Genomic DNA, 22,124 nt, shown 5'->3' with positions numbered 1-22,124 from the left:
AATATTCAACAAATTCAGGGTAGAAGTGGTTTAAGACATCTTGTGATCTACAATAAAAAATATTGTTTTAATGGCTAAGTTTGACTAACTAAATAATATTTTTGCTAAACATAATTACTAAACGTGCAATTGTTAGCATCTTTGGTATTGTCACTAATGTCTCTGATGTTTAGCATTTGTTGTGTTAGTACAGTATGTGACTCGCAAGTGAAGCAACATTAATCTCTCAAACTCTTTTTGGCTCTTCTCTAAGAAAATCCACTCTTTTTTTTTTGTCTCTTAGTAGGCGAGCTCTTTCATTAACCTCATCGGAATTTTAGAGAATCTGTTGTTTTCATTCAGTGGCTCCAGTGGGATGAGCAGCTTTGCTGAATGGGGACAGATTGAGAAACAAGATCATTTATAGCCTAAATGTTCAGAAATGTGTATCTCCTCTCTGGAAACAAAGGAGGATTTCTAAGATTTTTTGGGGCTGAAGCTATGACTTTGTCTGAAGTTTTATCCTGGCTATTTTCGTTTTGTAGAAGAAATGAAATTAACTTTCCACTACTTCTACTTTCAAACCTATTTTATGACGCACCCCTCATGTGAAAATGGAAAGTGGAGTGTTCGAAGTTGGGTGTCCATCCATAAACACGTACGCAAGTTGGTTCATGAAATTAAATTTCAGCAGACATTACTCAGTATTATACATTACCACTGAACACTGTTTATATAACAATACTTTATTGAAGAAAATGCAGCAGTATGTTGTACACAAATAGAAAAGTAATACACAAGACATTTTCAGTTTTTACAATGTTTCTCCCCAACCTACTTACACCCAATCCCACAGGCCTCTTCCACAAGGAATAAAATGATAGTATAGAAGTAAAGATTACTAAGATAGAAGTGAAAGTAAATAAATAAAATATAGTAACTGACATTTAGTATAAAAATAGACATGGAGACAAGAATCATAATAAATTATAATAATGAAACAAACTAAAAAATTGTCACTGAACACTCTTTGTGTGGTCTACATCAGTTATTTTCCCCTGGAGAATGTGCAAATAACACATACAGACACGTACTGGACAGTGTGATGAGTTTGAGGCATATGATGTATTCACAAGCTAAACTAGGAGCTCAGCGGTGCTGGCATCCTCTACAGTACAGTTCAAGGTCTGCAGTGCATGGCACTGTGTTGAACTCTTCAACTTAACTAACATCTTTTTTTAATGTTTCAGGGATCAAAGAGTATTGAGGCTGACGGAGATGAAGATGAGGAGGCAGAGGAGGATGGCCTGATCCAGCCAGCTCAAGTGTTTGCACCAAAAAGTCTCATTCTCGTGTCCAGGCTGGATTATCCCGAAATATTCCGGGTAATAAGACACCATATGATTAAATCTTGATCAAAAAATATTTTTCTGTCTTGTTCAGAAGGAATATTCAGAATTTTTGTCAAATCAGTGCTTTCATCTTGCTGCTCTGAGATGACGCTAATCTACTTTGTGCTGCCCGAAAAATAGGCCTGAGTTTGCTTAAGCATAAGCACGCACTTCAGTAAAGTAAAAGGGACATAGAATCATAAGCACCTCTGATCTTTTCACTATAGACTCACAGACAGCCTTGCTATTCATGTTAATAGGTTTTTCTATTCCTACATGTATGAACGTACTATTAGAATAAACTGTGCTATAAGACCATACCTAAATGTCACAGACTAATTAAAAGCACAATCATTTTTGTTTTATAGCCTAGATATTTGTAAAACAAAGGGTCACCCGTTTGACTATGAGCTGCAATATTGATGGCTATATACAGTAGGTATCCTCTGTATGTGTCCATGTGTAATGTCTTAGTTGTATTTCACATCTTGTCTTTCCAGGGGTGCTTGGGTCTGGTCTACACAGTGCACATTGATAGCCTGAGTTTCCCTTTAGAGGGTCTGGTGGCCAACCTCTTCACATTCCAGGTTCCTGTTGCTGGTGGGTCCCAAGTAAGTCTTCACTGAGGCAAAGTATACCCAAACCACCACAGTCTGCTAGACATGTCACTGTTCTGCTGCTGGCCTATTCCTCACAGGGGGCCATAGATCCTGACCAGACAAGAGGCTAAAAAAGGTTCATCTCAGTCCTGCTTGACTATGAGGGAGTAATTGTTTGTGGAGATGAAGGCTGAGGCTCTTTGGTGCAGCTACTACAATGATTTATGTTAGCTGTGCAGCCAATCAGGAATGTCGTATTCAGATGGTGCCAGAGATTGTTGTCCAGCCACAGGCAGTAATTTTCTAATACATATTCGTCTTTTTTTTTTTCCATCATGTTACTTGGAACAAAATACCTCAGCCAGTGCAAAAGACAGCAGAGCTCTTAAACGGCATTTTATAACAGTTTAGGGGAAAATATATTTAAAATGTCTGTGCACGAAGATCCCTCATTACCCAGATTTTAAAAAAGCATTTTGTTTGCTGCTGTTTGGTGGCCAAATATCAGAAGGCGAGGCTATGAATGCACTGAATCAGCCAATAGATTACTTAATTATACCTTTAAAAAAAAAAACCAGGAGCCAAAAAACATCTCAATCATATTGGAAAATGACTGTTTACCACTGCCACTGGGGAGAAATCCTCATCACTGAGGTAAAAATCAGATTTTGTACTCTAAGTGGGAAGAATTTGTCCTGTTCCCCAGCAAGACGCCACTTAAAATCCCAAGTCCTCAAGTCTGCCTTTAAGAAGAACCTCAGCAGTGGAACAGACTCATTTGTCAAAACAGCACCTCGTTAAACATACAGTTATGTCCAGAATTGAATGAATGGAAACCCTGCAATACCTTTGATTTTCTACTTGTCTGAAGAACTTCACTTTTATTTTCTATATCTTAAAGGTCTCTACCAACCACTTATCACGTCTCAGTACCCTATAATCTGAATCACAAACCATTCGAAAGACAGCTGTTACATCACCATTTTGACTCAACTAATCAGTAAATGCACATTTCAGCAGCAGATACACACTGGGAAATATGTTTTTATATTTTTTTATGGAAGGATCTTTTTGTTATGGAGTCTGTGATATTGCTGCAGCTGTGCGCAGTACCCGTTATACTTTGGCGAACATATAATTGAGGTTTTCTTTACTCAATGTCAAGCAAACTCATTCAAATGGCTAATTCAGTCCTGCAGCTGCAGTGTCTGTGTAGCACTGAATAGCATCCGTCTTCTTTATTTGATACAGCCACAGTACACTCGGCTATAAATCTTAATGGATGACGGTCAGTTGTAATGCTGCTTGGCCCTGTAGACATGATGGCCGTAGAAATTTTCTGACTGTTTTCTGACCTTTACTGCTTTTGGTTTTCTTTACAGAAGCTGTTTAGCCTGGGAGCAGGAGACCGACAGCTCATCCAGACGCCTCTGAACGACACATTGCCTGTCACATGCAAAAGTGTTGCTCTGCTCTTCCAGCAGCTGGGTGGGTCCAGGCACTTTATAACTACTAACTAGTAATCATGAGATGGGAAGGGACTTATTGAGTCAGACCATTAGACCACCACAGACCATGTTAGTGACTGTATTACTCTATCTCTGCCCCGTCATGGTGTCGTGTCATTTATTTGTTAACAATAGTTTTCTTGATGCAGGTTGTCACATTTACAAAATATCCCATTTAGGTTTTAAGACATTTTGTGTTGTTGGTTGTTATAATCTGTCAGCAGACACTCAAAGAACATTTGTTTTAATCATATTACTGGCATCATCCTCTTAGTTGATTTAGTAAAGCAGCTTAATGTGTGTGACATACTTTACATTTTCATTCAATCTTGATCCTTATCAGATTTTTAGAAGCTCAGTTCTACTTAAACTACAGCACTTTAGGATTTCAGGAGACTTTTGCAATGAGCCATTAAGAACTTGGATTAAATCTACACTAAATGAGGCAAGATTATGTGATTTTCATTTTGTCCCATCAGTGTTTCTGTCATTTTTGTCTGGGCTAGAAGGAGCACATACCTATCACTTTCCTCAGCCTTTGAAAATGGACATTTGTAATAAATCATAAACTGAGCTATTATAAAGAATATCTTTTAGACTTTCAAGTCATTCTGGAAGAATCAGGTTTAATTCACTTTTTGCAACTCTAGGCATACATCTGTGAGCGCTGAGAATAAAATTAAATATAATTCACCTGAAATTTGATTTGTAATGGAAAGTTGGCCTTTATTTAGCCTCATTTGATTAGAAGAATGTGCTTCAAAACAGGGTTGATTTTATTTCCTGAGTGTATTAACACCATCCTCTGTTTGTTTGTTTGGACAAAGTGGTTAACATGCACATGGGGGATACTTGCACGATAACATTTGATCAGGGTTATGTGGAAGTCATGCATTTGTAGCCAATCTGGATACACAAAACCAAACAATCCTGACATAATATACAGCCATGACCTGTCAGTCTTCATAAGCCTGTTTCCATTAATCAGTACAGTGCATTATTCAGTGCTGTTTGTCCTCAAGGCAGCTACAGGGACACAATTAATGTGTGTTGGAAAGGTGCTCAATATGTATAATCTTGTCTAGTTGATGTTAAAGTCATGTTAGAAGTATAAAATGTTGTGCTGTGAGTTACGGGAGAACTGTTTAATAACACTGTGGTTGAATTTTTAGTCACAGACAGGTGACATGATACTGTCTGTGTGTCCATGCTGTAAAATTTAGTTATCTGACTCTTCAAACTACACTAAGTGGTGCGGTTTGATGAATCAGTAACTAAAAACTAAAAATAAACTTGTGTGTGTGTGTGTGTGTGTGTGTGTGTGTGTGTGTGTGTGTGTGCGCTTCTCCTGCTTGCTGAGCAGTATGTTATCATCATTAAAGGAATACTTTGACATTTTAGGAAATACAATTATTCACTTTCTTGCCAAGAGTTAGAAGAGTAAATTGACACCACTCTCATGTCTGTATGCTAAATATAAAGCTACAGCCAGGAGATGATTAACTTAGCTTAGCATAAAGACTGGAAGCAGGGGGAAACAGCCAGCCTTAAAACCACAACTTATCGTTTTTTTCACTTGTGTACGGATTATACAAGCAAGATATCTTTGTTGTTTCTGTTTCCAGGTTAAACTATGCTAACCGTCTCTTGGCTGTAAGCCTTATATTAAGTGTGCAGACATGACAATGGTATCATTCTTTTATCTAACTCTTGGTAAGGAAGTAAATAATCGTATTTCCCAAAATGTTGAACTATTCCTTTAACAGTGACTGTATTCTTCCATCCATTTATGCTTAATACATACTGCAGAGGTTTAATATAGGACCATATACACTTAATGGCTCAGTCTATCATCTGATCATACAAGGAAAAAAGTGTGCAGTTATCTGTCTGCTGTCAGTCCTGCTGTTGTGGCAACAAGTAGCAGATTGTTGTAATAACTGGCTTTTTCCTTAATCCCACTTTGATTAATTCATATAGTTTTTGATTGTGTAGCAGGAATGTATGCAGGAATCTCTGATTGAGAGTTAAGCCCTCATGGCAAACTGAGTGAAAGTGTCTGGCAGAGTTAATCATTCTCCCGCCCTTAAAACTGATTTCTCTGCATGCTGACAGAAAGGTAAAGCTGACAAGCTACACGTAAGCAGAGAGAACAAGTGCATCGTTTCCACTTAGGAGGTCATCCTCATGTCCATATGAGGACTGGCTAGTAGATGTACAGGCAGGCAGGTCAGCACATCATTCTGTGTGCGCAGGTCACCCGAGTCACCAGAAAGGAATGTGTGTTAAACATGTCACTCTGCACAGGAAGTACATCCCCCCAGGGCAAGATAAAACCGGCCATCATCAGCCCTGCTGTTTGTTGTTTGTTGCCTTTGTCCGGGGATGTTGCTGTCCCTTCTTATTTAGGGCTCGGAAATGTGTTGTCCATAAGATAAGTAAACACCTGAATCTGAGGTGTGATTATAAAACCGGAGCCTCAATAGTGTGGTCAGATGAGCGTGGCACACTCTTCTGCATCTCTCTAAATAGAAAAGGGTGCTACCAAAAATAATATTTCGCAGTGTTTGGACCAATCGTGTCTAAAAAAAGATGAAACACCTCAAGTCTATTGGTTTAACATGCCTGCTCACCTTCAAAACTCAGATTTTGTTGAGGCCCATGTTCAGTTTCCTGTTTATCACTGAAGTGCTCCACAAAGGCAGCCAAACACCCAGACCCAGCGCCCCCAGTGGCGCGGATATGTCTGCCAGTGTTCCTCTCTCTTTATCACTCCAATGTGTGATGAATGGTTTGTCAGTTGCTTGAAAGGAAACAATAACAGGAACTGTAAACTTAGAATTCTTCCTGATTGTCACATCGGTATTTGAAATATTATTTATACTGTATGAGTGTGTCATTTCCTTTGTTTTTCAAAGATGAGTTTTCTTATAGGTTTATATTCAGTGTTTAACAAACTGTCCCTTTTGGTTGTGGAAATGTATTGTTTTTGTCATCACGAGACAGCCGGTTACATAGTTTAAAAAAGCAGTGGACATCTTGCAGTGATTCTAACTCTTATTAATGCAGTTGTTGTTATTGACTCCTCAACTCTTTTATTTTGGATTAAACCTTTGCCTACTACAATTATGACAGCTACACCAAAGTAACTTTGTGATGGAGAAATACACTAAAACTGAAAATTAAGAAATCTGAACAATGTTACAAGAGCAAAAGTAATTTTGCTGCAATTTACTTAAACATAAACTGTTTCATTCTTAATTTCTTTCATATTGCTCTAGTCCAGTTTTAGCTCAGTATCCCTGCCTACATATATATTTGCCAAGTCCCGTGGAAAACACAAAGGCAGTGCAATGCTCACCTGCCAAAGACAGACATACTGTAGAGACATAATTACATAGGCAGTTTATTCAATAAACTGGTGAGGCTGCAGTAGCTGGTGCAGACTAAGTGATGCTCTCTTCTGAAATAAAGTGAGAGTTGCCACTGTAGTTTCAGGCTTCTTCCTCACCAAGAACCGACACAGCTCAGCCTTTTTGGTGCCGCATAGGCAGCGGTCTCAAACATTGCACTTCAATTTTACAATTAAAATCAGATTTGAATCAACTCTACAAATTGTGGAGTCATGCAGCACCTTCTCCAGCACTGGCAGACCAATTTTCAAAATGAGATTAGTACACCAGTACACAAACATTGCCATCCAGTCCATAAGTAGCACTACAACCTTCTATATTTAAATTAATATAAAAATATATATTAATATAAACATTCTACAGAATATTGTATGTTTTGAATTGCAGTAATTGAAGCTTGAAGCTGTTATAGATATGAACAGAAGTCCCACATGAATATTGTGTGCTCTAATCTGTGTCCACAAATAGCCACAAATGTTTGATGAATGATGTGGAACAATGTGGCAATCACATTCCAACAAATACCTCATTAATTTACTTCACCGTTGTTTTCTCGTTCCAGGAATCCAAAATGTTCTAAGCCTGTTTTGTGCAGTTCTAACAGAACACAAGGTTTTGTTCCACTCCACCAGTTACCAGAGGCTCGGGGAGGCGTGTCGCGCCCTGGAAGCCCTCATGTTTCCCCTTAAATACAGGTTAGTATGTGTTTGACCCCAGCGGTGGGGCAGATTCTCATGTGACTTTCCACCAACACCTTGTTGGCTGGTGTCATGACTTCCATGGCTTGTGATTCGACTGATGATTAACTTTGTATTCAGTTCTAGAAACAGGTCTATCTACTGGATAAGATTAACCTTTTAAGATCACAAAATTTGACCTTGTTTAACCTTGTATATCTAGTATCTTTCCATTCACTGTCAGAAATCACTTCTCCTAGAAGTGCCTTTCACTTGTACAGTGATTGACTTCCTTCCCTTTTTAGAACAAATTACTATATATCTTGTGAAACAAATTTTAGAGAGATCCCATCATTTTTACAAATGACTACAAACCACAACATGAACTTCATTAAACTTCAAAATGCCAACAAAACAGAGGCAGACAGAACGTAACACACATACATTGAGACAAATATGACGTAAGACCAAGTTTTGTTTTGATTTTGTTTATCATCATATTGTGACATAGGTTAAATTTGTTTTTTTCTGCTTTAGATGCACAAATCTATGAGATTATCTGATTGTTGTAGTGAAATGAACTATGAATCCCTCTATCTGTTTGGCAACATATCCTGTGACTATATATCAGTATTGAAGTAATTCTCACTTTGTCCAGTCCCGCAGCTCTAGTTTCTGGTAAATGATGATGATATAAAAATGTCCAAAGCTTGTAAATATTGCAAAATTTATGAACATCATGTGAGTGCCACGTGCAGTTTATATCGTTTTCTGCTGTCTTATCACTTAATGTGAGTTTGAGTTTCATAATAACGTACATTCAGACACATCCACTTCCCTGTAGTGAAGTATATTTTAGGCTCTCAGTTGCCCTCTCATCAAGTGATTCTTTCTTATCTGTTTTCCTAGTCTTATTGTATATATTATGTGTATTCATTGTTAATGTCCTCTCATGTAGTTATCCATACATCCCTATTCTGCCTTCGCGGCTGCTGGAGGTGTTGAGCTCACCCACTCCCTTCATCATCGGAGTGCACTCTATGTTTCAGAGTGAAATCCAGGATCTGGTGAGTGCCCATGTGTCACACGCATCCAGCAATCTCACTCACTTGCATGCAGAACTTGAAGATTATAAATTGTTGAATACTTTAAAACACCTGTGAATCATTAACAGATTGGAGTCTTTTAGTGTTTATTTTGACATCCTAAAAGTGATGATGCATTGTAACATTTTAGTACTTGTTCTTTCTACTGACCAGGAGAGTTTTAATTTAACAAGCCCTTTGGTTTCAGGAAGTTTTTACACGTGAACATTAAGTAATCTGCCCTTCAGCAAGATGTTTATTTAGCTGGTTTCGGCTGAACCTTGTCAGGCATGCGTGTTGTTCCTCACATCACTCCCTCCAGCTGCAATCAAACCACCTGACATGTCAGTGTTTTATGTGTGTTTACCAGTTGGATGTTATTATTGCTGACCTGGATGGAGGCACAATAAAGATTCCTGAGTGTATCCACTTGTCCGTGCTCCCTGAACCTGTGCTACACCAAACACAGACAGCCCTGTCCCTGGTAAGCACAAACATACATGCACACACACATTCAGGTGCATCTATATTATTTAAATAATGACAATATGATGACATTTGATGTGAGCAAGAACAAATTGATTCATGAAAAAATTAAACTTTGAACACCAAATAGACAAATCACAGCATTTGTATACATGTCTGTCAGCTAAAGTTATTCTTGGATTGTTATGCTCAAACTTGCTCAGTGACTGCTGGTAAAATTGATGTTCTTACTTTATTTTCTTAATTAAATCATGTGACACTTTTTTATGGTATGCTGTATTATCTGGTCACTCATCATGCACGAGGAATGTTCAATTATGTTGCTGTAGCACTTATTGAAAGTTGTTCTAGATAAGAGCATCTGCTGCATGAAAACTAATAAATCATCTGGAGATTAATTTATTCCTCGTAGGTTTTGCACCCTGATTTGGAAATAGCAGACAATGCGTTCCCTCCGCCTCGCACAGCACCCTCCAACCTCAAGTTGCTGGTAAGTCAGCATCACTATCACATGCCCTGCCTTTCTTCATGATCCTCAGGGTGTCTCATTGTAAGGAGTGATGTCCTCCTCCCACATGAGAAGAACATGATTGCCTTCATCAAACAAAGTCTCTTATCACTAAAACGATAGCGTTGGTGTGGGGGTACTAACTGCCGGTAACCCATTACCCTAAAGACAAACAACATGCCTGTTGCATAATTAACTTATCATACTGCATTTGTGGCATAGCTGTTTGATAAGTCATGTTGATTTGTGTGTCTGTGGGCATGTATTACTCATGTTGTGGGGACATAAATCTGTTTACACAATCACATTGTGGGGACTCGCCTTCCTTTTGGGGACAAAACGCAAGTCCCCATAACGTAAATCGGTACATTTTAGGGTGAAAACTTGGTTAAGGTTAGGGTAAGGCAAGTAGTGGTTAGAGTTAGGGTAAGTCTCAAGGAAATTAATCTAAGTCAATGTAATGTCCTCTAAAGTGATGGAAACACGACTGTGTGTGTGTGTGTGCGTGCGTGCGTGCGTGTGGCGTGCGTGCGTGTGTTCCAGGACAAGGAGGTGAGGGCCGTCTTTCTCAGGCTGTTTGCACAACTCTTCCAGGGCTACAGGTCTTGCCTGCAGCTCATCCGCATCCATTCTGAACCTGTTATTCACTTTCACAAGGTAAGATAACGACATAATGGAAATCCCAGTGCTAAAATTAAAATTTAGCAAAAAACCTTATTTTCCAATATGTAACCTTAGATTAAACTCCTTTAGCAATCACTTCTCAGCAAACACATTGTTCTTTTCATCTGCCAAGAATGTTTTAGCTGGAGTCCAGCAGTGAGGGTGGAATTACGTGTAAAGACCTGACAGATAAAACTGTCAGGGGGTATATAGAGTGTGTGTTTGTCTTTGTCTGTGCATGTTGTTTTAAATGTGTTGTAGAGGCTCCGTGACTCTTCCGTGATGCTATCCTTTTGTTTATGCAAGCTTCGGACACAGTCCCGTAACCTTGGGCAAAGCCCGGCAATGAGCCATATGAAACGTATTAGGTTTACATTTTTGTTTTGTGCTGGGTTTTTGTTTGTTCGTGTCTGTGGTGTCTCCGTGGTAACCCCTCAGCACATCATCCTCAAAGTACCCCACATGGATCACATTATAAACAAACGCTCTGCTCATTCGTCTGGAATCGCTGTGGAGAAGGCTTGAGTGAACAGTGTTTTATCTCTTCTACCCACAAGCACAAATAGTTATGCGTAAAGTAAATTAAATTAATTTGCATGTAGTTATTTATAACTAGATTTATTTCCCTTTTTGTACATGCTGAAGAACTTATCCATGATTTCAACAATCAAAGATGCTGGTCTCAGGCCCCCTTGCAGAGATATTTTTTGAAGATTTTGTAATCTTATTCTAAAAATTGTGACCACTATGCTTGTTTTTCAGTCTGCAGTATGTCCATATGAACAAGATTACATTGCTCCCATCTGTGTGGGATTGTAACTGCTCTAATTCTGACATTATCCAGACTGCCTTCCTGGGCCAGCGAGGCCTCATTGAGAATGATTTTCTGACCAAGGTTTTGGATGGCATGGCCTTCGCTGGTTTTGTCTCAGAGAGAGGTCCGCCTTACCGAGCCTGCGATCTCTTTGATGAGGTACTGTACCATGATGCTCCACTTAAAGCTGAACTTTATTACCCTTCACTTTTTAACTATAAGTGGAGAAGTTCACACACAAACAATTTTTAATGTGGACTGGTCACATATGGACGATACTCGATCTGTTCAAAAAGTTACTATCAGTTATGACTGACTGTGCTGCAGGAATACTGTTCACCAGTAAAACATTTTGTATACCACTAGATGATCCGCCCCTTTAATAGTGTATATTACTGTTTTGTTGTGTTTTGTAGCTGGTGGCTTTAGACATTGACAGCTTTAAGGAAGAAGAGGTCAGCCCTGCCAAGCTGCAGAAACACATCAGGGAACTCTCTGAGCAGCTATACAGAAATGTAAGACTTCATGCAAATAACTAAAATTACATCTCCTCTGTTGTTTTGGTGTTCCGTACAGGATAGATGTCCTCATTTGAGCATGCTCTACATGTATTTTGCTGTATATCCACTGTATATACTGCTGTCTGTGTCCTATTAATACATGTGGTTCCCTGCCGTGTGTACTGTAGGAGAACCCAAACCCCCACATGGCATTCCAGAAAGTGCCTCGGCCATCAGAGGGATCCCACCTGCGGGTGCACCAGGTACCCTTCCCTCTGCTGGATGATGAAAAGGTGGAGAAGATACTGCAGGAGGGTGTGGCAAAACACAGCAGCGCACCTCCGTCTACACGACCTGAGAGAAAGTGTGTTGTACCTGCCGGACCACCCGTTGGTATGGCCAACTTTAAACTGCCGTAATGTACAATGCTGGGATGATGTGAACATTCACTAAAAGTCTTTCCATACCTGCAGTGTTCTGCTTATCTGTGTATCTGGTGTCTGCAAAATCTGTCTTTGACATGTGAAAGTGCTCTGATGTTTGCAGCAGCTGTAGTTTTAACCTGCAGTAATTCCTCTCCTTTTCTGCCTCTCTGTGTTCCAGTGTCCATTATGGGTAAGAGTGGCTCCGTGTTTAACAGCGCTCGCAGGCTGGAGGTGGTGCGGAGCTGCATTTCCTTCATCTTCGACAACAAGACCCTGGAGACTGAAAAGGTGATGCACAATATCTTTCATCAGGAGAGCTAATCATCCTTTAAATAAGCTCATTAGCTGGAGGCATCTGCCCTTTGTGTTGCATCCATCCAGCAGGTCGTCATGGAGCTGTAGATCTCTCCAGCTGGCACACAGACACTCGGGCACAGAAATAGATGAGGCCTGTAATCAGACACTCTGAATCCATGTTGATATCTCGCAAACTTTGCTAAGCAATATTTTTTGTTTTAACACAGAGGTTAATCAGTTCCTGTCTCTTGTGTTTCCCTCTACAAACAACTACACCAATTTCTGCTCAAATTTTCCTCTGTTGTGGCCCCATGTATGTGAGGTCATAGGTAAACATTCAGCATCCAATGTGTTTAAAATGGTATGGTTGCCAGTTACTTTATATATATCCCACTGGCTTCATATAGGAGTTATATAATCCAGGCCTGCATCTCTATGTAAATGTAAGAATGCATAGCTTGCATCCTCTGAACCCCCCACAAGCCTGTAAATCCTTCGCTGCCAAATGGTCAGTGTGAACACCATTAACCGTACAGCAGGTCGAAGTGGCTTGAAGTACTGTGTTGGTACACAGTTTTGCTGTAAGCAGAAGTGGTGGAAAGAAACTAAGTACTCAAGTACTGTACTTAAATACAGTTTTGAAGTACTTTACTTGAGTATTTCCATTTTATGTTACTTTATACTTCTACTCCACTACATTTCAGAGGGTAATATTGTACTTTTTACTCCACTACATTTATTTTAAAACTTAAGTTACTGGTTACTTTGCAGATTTACATTATTAATACAAAATATAATCAACAATAAATTCTGATGTATTATTATAGATTAAGCTACCCAGCAGTATGTTAAGTTTTAAAATGATCTCCACCTTTACCAGCTTCAACATTAAAGTGATGCTTATACATTAATGCATCAATAATTATTAAATAATTATATAATAAATATTATTCTGAAATTAGTCATTTTGCATAATGAGTACTTTAAGTATATTTTGATGCCAATACTTACGTACTTTTACTTAAGTAATTTTTTGAAAGCAGGACTTTTACTTGTAATGGAGTATTTCTACACTGTGGTATTAATACTTTTACTTCATTACAGAGAACTGATAACAAAATCAAATTACTCTTTATCAATATTTCATAAAACAAGGGTGTGCTTTCTCAAAAAGCCTAAAAAAGAAGCATTTTTTTAACAATCACAAATTGTCGATTGTCTCTCTATCTCTAATCAACCTCTTGTCAGGTCACTCACTTTGTTTAAAGATCATTTTTTCTTTGTCCACCTTTCTTCTCTTGACAGACGCTGCCGGCTGCACTTCGCGCGCTGAAGGGCAAGGCAGCTCGCCAGTGTCTGACTGAGGAGCTGAGGCTTCACGTTCAGCAGAACCGCGCCATACTTGACCACCAACAGTTCGACTACACCATTCGTATGATGAACTGTGCCCTCCAGGTAAGTCATGTAACACAAGTCACAGACACGCCCTCCCATACTGTAGACTGATGGGAAACATATTACAGGCCTATTACATTTTAAAAAGTACAGGTTTGTTTTTTCTTTATGTCAAGATGTTAATATATAATAAATTGGCAATAACTTTGATAATCAAGTGATTGTTGAAGTCATTAAATATAATTACCAAATATTCACTGGTTCCATCTTCTTCAATGTGAAGATTTGCTGCCCTTTTCTGTTTTATATCATTGTAGATTTAATAGCTTTTGGTTTTGGACTGTTGGTCAGACAAAACAATCAATCTGAGGATGTCGCCTTGGACTCTAGAAAATTGTGATGGTCTGATTTCTCGTCTGATTAATAAAAACAAACAATAGGGGGAAAAAATCTACACTTAATCAAATGTTTTAGCCAGTAAAGGTCAGCAGATGTCTTTCTCTTAGGCTTGCTCAACAGATCTGACCAACACTGAGCTTAAGAGTTGAATAAAGAAATCACAAACAAAGAATTAGGGAATTTATCAAAATTTTGATGAAAGAATATGTTCCGTACCCAGATTTTGACCAAAGCAATATCTGAAACTGATGCCAAAGGTCACTGTACATTAGCACATATCTGGTTGAATATGTAAATATTTTAGCACTGTATCCCAGATTTTCAGCAGATGCCATATAATGAGTTGTAATTGGTTCTAATTTAGCAAAAGCAATGTGTAAGTGGGACAGCAGTACACATGCACATGTATAGTACAAACCTGTCCTTTTCTTTATTCTCAAGTTTGTCTTTGTTTACAGTCTGGCAGCATATGGTGAAACTGAGTCCCAACTATGCTGCACATTGAATATCAGATAGTTTGTTTGTCTCTTCCTGGTGCCCTCATGCCTCGGCTACTTGTCAAAGTGACTAAGTAATGTGTTATTGTGCAGCTCATAAAAAGTCAGTGAGGCTTCACTCAGCCAGAGCAGCCAGGTCTTTATTGGTAGTTCCTCATGTTTTACTGCCTTGAATCAGCCCTTTACAGGGATTTTAATAATTTTAAGCAGTCCTCACAGAGTGCAGCTTTTATGGAGTGACCCCCCCCCCCACACACACAAATGATAGAAAGCCACACTTTCACATTTAAATAAACAGAGCACTGATTTCACTTCCGTGTTGTACTACATTCCTGCTAATGTACAAATCTTTGCATCAAAACAAGACTCATCCTTATTCACAGTGCATCTCCTAGAAGCAAAATAAAAATAAAATTGTACCAAAACTTTTTAACCATGATGGATATGGTGATGTGCTGTACAGCGGTGATGTCTGAGCTGCAGTTTGTCGTGTTTTTTTCAGGCAGTTGAACAAGTTAGTTGTGTTGCATTGCAGACACAACTCTCATGCACTCTTTGCATATGATTTGTTCTTGCCTAACATCACTTGCCCTAAATTTGATACTTCCAAACAACGGATAATGATCCATTTTGAGGGACTAGCTCTTCGCCTTCTGCTCCAGACATTTTATTTTCATTTTGCCTGTGCTCTCTGTTTGTATATTACTCTTCTACTCTGGACCGCAGCCACAACATCCAGGAAAAATTTGCACAGACTGCTGCTGAAGGGTGCACACGCAGCGGCACGATTGCTCCCCAAAAGTGAAGCCAAAACATCTCTATCACCTCATGGTGGCTGACTGTTTGTTTAGGAAGTGCTTGCTTTGATATGCAACAGTTTTCTATGAGCAGAGCACGCATTTTAAAAATCAATATCACAGTCGATCATGTTCATTTAATTGTGGAAAGCAAACATCGTGATCGAGATTAATATTCAATTAATTGTGCAGTTCTAGAGTTTGGCCAATATACTGTCAACATGAGATGCTACTGATTAGCAAATTTAATTATGCAGGACGACGTGAAAAGAAAAGCTTGTTGCATCATCCCTTCTATGCTGCGTTATGTCTGACTGTCTTCATTTCCAGGAGCATTTCCTCTGTGGTGCTTTGACAGCAGTTTGTCAGTGATGTGCATTTGTTGAAAAGCCAAAAAGTGGAAAGATGTCTAGATAATACAACCAACTCTTTTGCATGGCGAGACTTGAATTATTTTTTAAGTCTAAATTGATGCAAAGCTGCATACTGTTTCGATGTCCCGTTATTGTGGATATAGCTGATAACCAGGCAGCCAGTGTGTCTGTTTTTTGTTTTTTTTTGTGTTACTGGACATGAAAGGAGCTTTAGCACAATGATGACCAATGCAATCCTCTCCTTTAGGGAGGAGATGAATATGAAATGTGTGATTCTAGTCATGATTCTACATTCCTTATTTTGTCAAGTAATCTGTACGTTGTCTGCTGTTTGCAACACGAGCTGGTGAACCCACTTTGTGGGGAGTAATGTTGACATTCGCTATTTTGATTTGATCTGTTCATAATAATAGTTCATAATAAGATAACTTCTTTACTATGTATATTTCTACAATACAAATTGAGAGAGCTCTGTCTTACCTAACTAAGGACAAATATCTAAATGTTATCACCATATTTATAGTAGTAGTAGTTATATTTAAGTTTCCAAGTGAGTTTAAAGACAAATTGACTTGATTTCCTGTGATATGCTGCTGAAGAGCCAATGATCCACAGCCACACATGTGGAAAAAAGTAATAATTTCACACATGGGGAAGAGATTTGATGTGGAGTGCACTTTTGTTAACCTCAACATGGGATAAGATATAGTCAGCCTTTCTCTGATGACTTCTTGTTTGATTGTTTTTATTTTATTTTACTGTATATTGTTTGTCATTTCCCCTCTTACTTCAAGATGGGAGCCAGGCATTTATTCCTGGCTTTCATTTCTTGGTCTCAGCTTGGTTGTGAGGGATTTGTCTCAGATGAGCTGTGAAAGGAATATAAATAGTAATAAATAGTAAATTGCTGGGCCAGTAATTACTTTCATATTCTGCACGCTGCCCTTTCTTTCAACACCCAGCCACGTAAGAACCCCAAAAATTATATTACAATGTGCGTGTGTGTGTGTGTGTGTGTGCGTGCGCGTGCGTGCGTGTGTGTGTGTGTGCACACACGCGTGTACGTGTGTGTGTGCGTGCAGTGCCTAACAAAGCCAAGTGACTTATTCTGTAAAAATGTTGCTTGCTCTTTATACAATGACTGGTGCCTCATTAGGATTTCTGGCATACATGTTGATGTGACACATTGATTTGCAATGACATCATCATTATCCGGCCAATTACAACATTTATCGTTTAGCTGTCAACTTCAGGTTAAGTGAGAGTTCTGTTGTCTGGTTGCAATCAGGTTGAAAGATTTGCAGGGGAGCACAGCCACAGGAGGCAGTATGTTATACAAAAATGTACATTAGGCCAAAGGTTAGGACATTAGAATCAGGTGGTGCTGTACCTTGTCAGTACTTGTTCATTTGTTTTTATTTCTTTACATTTTTTTTGTAATACATAGAAAAATGTCGAGACAACTCTGTGGCATTTTTCCTGTTTAAACATCTGTTGTAATCCTTATCTGTGTTGTTTCTCTGCCATGAATCATGCACAGTAACTACCATCATTAAGGTATTTGAGTTAATTGCACAGTTATCTGTTTGCGTGTGTGCACTGGTCAGTGCTCAAGCATTTAGAAGTAAATGTTGCGCAAGCCATGTGGGGGAATGAGTCCTGCTGTGGATGTATCCTGGCATCCCAACCATTTCCTGTCAGATAGGATTATGAGCCCTCTGTGCTCTGCTCTCTCATGGCCCAGGGCCTCATGATGGTGCTCAAAAACACACTCTGAATGGCGGTTTACTGTGAGAGGGGATTAGGGTGGGAAGTCCATGGGAAGTGGCCACAACGGCATGGAGTCTATGAGTTCTGCATGATCCTGAGCTTGACCGTCTGATGTGAAACTGTACAAGAACACACGTTACACACAGATGTTGTTGGAAAGTACGAGGCACTTAGTCTGACTGTTCTGTCTGAATCGCAGACAGTTGGTAGGTGCTCCAGTTTATCAGCTTGCAGTTCAGAGTCTGTAGTCTCTGTCCCCCCTGGAGCCTAAAGGCTGCCTGCCCTGATTTAATCACTTTGAACATCTCCTTTAATAGTGAATAGATGACTTCACTACATTTTTACATTATTTAGATCATAAATTAGTCTCTTGCTGTGAGAACATGGCCCCTGTCTGCCTTAGTGGCCTTGATGGACTGCCTTGCGTAACATGGTCACTGGGAATCTGCACTGGGTATCATTCCCATGTTCAGATAACTGTTTCTCTAGAATGTCCACCAGTATGGCCAGGTAAACATCTGCATTAATAAGACCTCATGCTTTTGCTATGGAATCTCTGTAGCTCGTCTGGATGGCAATTAAGAATGAGTTAAGAATTTTTTGTATGTCCGTAACTGCAAAAGTCTCATAAAAGCGTGTCAGTGTCAGTTCATCTAACAGCTTTCCTGGAAAGTGCTTATTTCGCAAGAAGCTTCTGTTTGTTCACATCCTCCAGTATTTCTGTCACTTGCTCGTGCTTCTTGTTTTTGCTTGCTGCATACGTGTCTGAGACAGAATAGCTGTGTTAGTCATCGTAGTCATCATAGCTCCTGCAGCTTTAAAGGAAAAGTGGTGAGACCTACAGTAAATAATAGGAGGAAAAGAAGACAACAGGGTGTCCTCGCAAACAGAGATGTGGGGATATACAACACCCTCCTCTCCCTCCATTTTTGAAATCCCAAATAAGCTAACATATTTTCCCCACCCTGTACCATCTATTCAGTTCTATGACAATCCTAAATACAATATCCTTACCTTTGTCAAGTTCCCCACATGTTGCTGCTACTTCTCAGGCTTCACTTTTCATTCAGTCTAATCTCAGACCTGCTGTAGATTTCACTGCTTATCTGTTCACTTTGTTAGTTGACCTCCAAAGCTTTTGACCTGTCACTCTTTGTCTGCTCACAGGAGATTAAGGTGGAGGTTTGTAATAAATGTGGCTTAAGTAAACCTGATAATATCTACTTTATATGAGATATGACGTGTTAAAGCTGCCCCTGGACAAAGCTTGCGACGTTTACTTCATCTGAAGCATGAGTGCGGCCTTTTCAGCACTGGAAATGTTTGTCATCATAAGTTTCCAAAGAACAGATGGCATGCATCTCTGACTTTCACTCCTTTATTGGAATAATACTGGTTTGTTAATTATTCGCCCTTTTCTGCCTGTGCGTTTCCACTTGTTGTTCTATTTTGACTGGGGTCCATGAACTCCTGTGACCTGCAGCATTGTTAAGGATGCTGGTAAACAATGCTTTGGTGCCGCTCCAAGCTGGAACATTTTACCACAGCCCAAATAACTGCAAAGAAAAACACTAGCGACAAGAAAAATAAAACAGAAACTATGTTGCTTAGTCGACGGGGGGTTGGGCTTTCATATGTAGCCTTGGAACTTGTGTTTTACATTTTCTCCCCTCTGTACATTCTTTTGTGGGGTTTTTTTTTCGAGGAATGATGGTAACAGATGCCCCCATTACAGACCACTATCAGAAACTGCGGAGTTCTTCGCCCTATCTCTCCTGCCAAAATAAAAGACTCACAAACTTAAGATTTCTCTTATGTGTTTGCATTTTCACATGAAGTAGAAAGAGAGACTTGGTAAGAAAGAAAATGTGTGTTATTTACACATTTTCCGAGTATGAGGTCTTACTAAGGGTTATGAGGCGATGTTGTTGATGTGCATGGTCTTACGTTTTCCTCTGGCCATTCTCATTTACAGAGTTTAACAAGTAAATCCCAACAAAGCTTACCAGGGATAAGTACCAATTTCCTGTGAATGAACTTCTTTTGAGTCCAGCTAACATCTTTTTCTCCTATTTTCCTGTTCTCATCCTTCTCTGTGATCTCTGCAAGAAAAGTTTTGTTTGGGCCCCTAAGTCCCCTGCTCTAAGTCTCCTAATGTACTATTCATCTTAATACCATTCTCTTGAAAGCACCATTAAGCACCACCTCTTTGACCTGAAACAATCCCAAATACAAAGACTTACACTGTGTAAATGTCAAAGAGGGAATGTTTTCAACTATTCCCTGATTTAAAAAACAAAATAAAAAAGAGAATTAAATTTTCTCTCTGGCCAGTCGTGGCTTCTTGATAAATGGACACAGCATTTTATGGCCAAAACGACAGGATTTTCTATTCAACACCATGCGATTTTCTTCAATGAGACTTGTATGGCAATCTAGTTCAAGAATGTAAAACATAAAATTGCCAATAAATTGAACACTGGAGCGCTCTGACTATTGTGTCAAGGCAGGGATTATATAAGGCTATTGAAAGCATATGTCCCAATAGTGGAGCAGAGCCATGTGAGTGGTTTTGGCAGACCTTTTTTTGAGCATCGCCCTGACATTTAACAGGACAGTGTGTCTTTATGTAACATGAAGTTACATTTGCTCAACGTAGATTCTTTGCCCCTCAGTGTTCTCCCCAGATCATATCTCTGCATTGCAAATTTACAGGGGTGCATCATGTGCTGAAAGACGTAAAGTTTCGTCTTACATCTTAGCAATACATAAACCATTTCAAAATAGATGCAGTATTGCAGTAACAAAATGGTTCTCCTTTAGAAATGTCTCCAGCCGAGTTTCCCCTCTGGCCCCGGTGTGTGTGACCTCTCTGTTGGAAACTTGTGCTTCTTGTTTTGGGGCTTCAGTGAAAAAAGGTGTTCACAGAGCTGTATAACTTGTCTTTTGCTGTATCCGGCTCTGCTCTCACTTCTCCCCTGTTGTTTGACCCACAGGACTGCTCCAGCTCAGAGGAGTACACAGTGGCTGCTGCACTGCTGCCCCTGTCAACAGCCTTTTACAGGGTAAGGAAATAAATTAAAAAGAAATATATATGTGAGTTCAATTTAATGCTTCTGTTTCTCTTAATTTCATTATTATGGAGACAAACCACTTCACGGTCAAGTGTAAATCATCTAAAGCATCTAAAAGATCACTTCATCCAAAAAAAACCAATATATCTTTTACCCCCATGCACATATGCACATACTGTAGTTTGATTGGCTGAAACTACTGTTGCTGCTCTAATAAATTTGAGTTTAATGGATTTTTTTTAGCTGCTCAATCATAGACAAATTACCTATTAGTTTTATTTTTTCAAATGTGTCTTTCTAGAAACCACGTCCCGGTTACTCAGGATAACTGTCAACAGGCACCAGTGACTTTCTGAACATAAATTGAAGCAGCTACCTCCACAATGGAGGCTTTAAACATGTCCGCCTTTGATTCTATGTCCACACTGAAAAGAAATGATAACTGTCCACAGACCTCCCCCAATATTAGCTTATTGTAGATACATGTCGACCGAAATGCAACAAGAAATGTTCGTACAGAAATGCCATAGATATATTTGAGGTAATTTAGAAACAGTGTCTCCACTACATAGTTTGTCTGCTAAAGAGCTCCTACAGTTTTTTTTTCAACTGCAACATGTCACGCGCAGTACATGTCATGGTCCCAATTCTTTCCAAAAACAAATTTAAGGGATCATTATAAACTTTGTTTGTGTGTGGTATGTGTTCGTGTTCCAGTACCAGTCAAGCTCTAGTTAACACTGCACTATAGAGAAGGTTGTCTCAGGGATTAGCCAGAGGAACCTTTGACCTTTGCTGATTCCTGAGCATGTACATGCACAGAGCAGCATGTTAAAACCTCTATAGAAAAATGTAGCAGACGGGCCAGGGCCTTTGGTTTCCAAACCACATTATCAACACAGGGTAGCTGCATTATTCACCACAACTATGTCCTACAGCTTGCTTGTTGCTATGGGGACAGACACAACTGTCCGCATTGGCTTTTTGTTGGGTACCAGTGCTATGCCCCGATGGGCTGGACTGGAACCTGGCCCGCTGTCTGCTACCACATGACTCATCCAGTTCACATGCCACAGGCTGATGTAACTCTCTCAGATAAACCTTGTGTTGTTTTTCTTGTTTCTCTTCAGGGCCACCAGTATAGAAAACTAATCAATAATGTCAGTATTTCTTAGCTAAGTGCATGCTTGATAAACCATGTAACATGAATATACCAATGCAAAGCAATTTCTGTTTCATAAGAATATCCATCAATTGTAGTCAGTTGTAGTTAGACAATTATTACACAATGGAGTGGTTTGCAGCTATTTTAGTTAGAAGATTATAAATGATTTCTTGTCTGGCATTTGAAGGGAGAATAATTTGAGAATGCAGCAGAATTTTCCTTGTTATTTACAGATGATTGGAACTGGTGACAAGTATGAGCTCTGCCTCACCCAAAGGGTGAAAAGTAAAGTGAGGTCAGAGGAGAAT

General features: G+C 39.3%; 1 protein-coding gene across 2 annotated transcripts in view; it reads left to right on the top strand.

Moving 5' to 3' along the window:
• sbf2 (SET binding factor 2) overlaps window positions 1–22,124 on the top strand; it is a 99,829-nt gene that overhangs the window by 40,521 nt on the left and 37,184 nt on the right. For both annotated transcript variants that reach the window (XM_044208753.1, XM_044208762.1), the window contains exons 4-17: window positions 1,230–1,364; window positions 1,871–1,981; window positions 3,352–3,457; window positions 7,453–7,585; window positions 8,526–8,634; window positions 9,023–9,136; window positions 9,551–9,628; window positions 10,190–10,303; window positions 11,154–11,282; window positions 11,540–11,638; window positions 11,812–12,016; window positions 12,227–12,336; window positions 13,651–13,800; window positions 20,574–20,642. In XM_044208753.1, coding sequence (XP_044064688.1) covers window positions 1,230–1,364; window positions 1,871–1,981; window positions 3,352–3,457; window positions 7,453–7,585; window positions 8,526–8,634; window positions 9,023–9,136; window positions 9,551–9,628; window positions 10,190–10,303; window positions 11,154–11,282; window positions 11,540–11,638; window positions 11,812–12,016; window positions 12,227–12,336; window positions 13,651–13,800; window positions 20,574–20,642 — 1,662 coding nt within the window. The remainder of the gene's footprint in view (window positions 1–1,229; window positions 1,365–1,870; window positions 1,982–3,351; window positions 3,458–7,452; window positions 7,586–8,525; window positions 8,635–9,022; window positions 9,137–9,550; window positions 9,629–10,189; window positions 10,304–11,153; window positions 11,283–11,539; window positions 11,639–11,811; window positions 12,017–12,226; window positions 12,337–13,650; window positions 13,801–20,573; window positions 20,643–22,124) is intronic.

The sequence above is a fragment of the Siniperca chuatsi genome, linkage group LG1 (assembly GCF_020085105.1).
Source record: "Siniperca chuatsi isolate FFG_IHB_CAS linkage group LG1, ASM2008510v1, whole genome shotgun sequence".
In the NCBI taxonomy this organism is placed as follows: domain Eukaryota; kingdom Metazoa; phylum Chordata; class Actinopteri; order Centrarchiformes; family Sinipercidae; genus Siniperca; species Siniperca chuatsi.
Note: the sequence above shows the minus strand (reverse complement) of the source record. Positions and strands in the feature narration are given on the sequence as shown.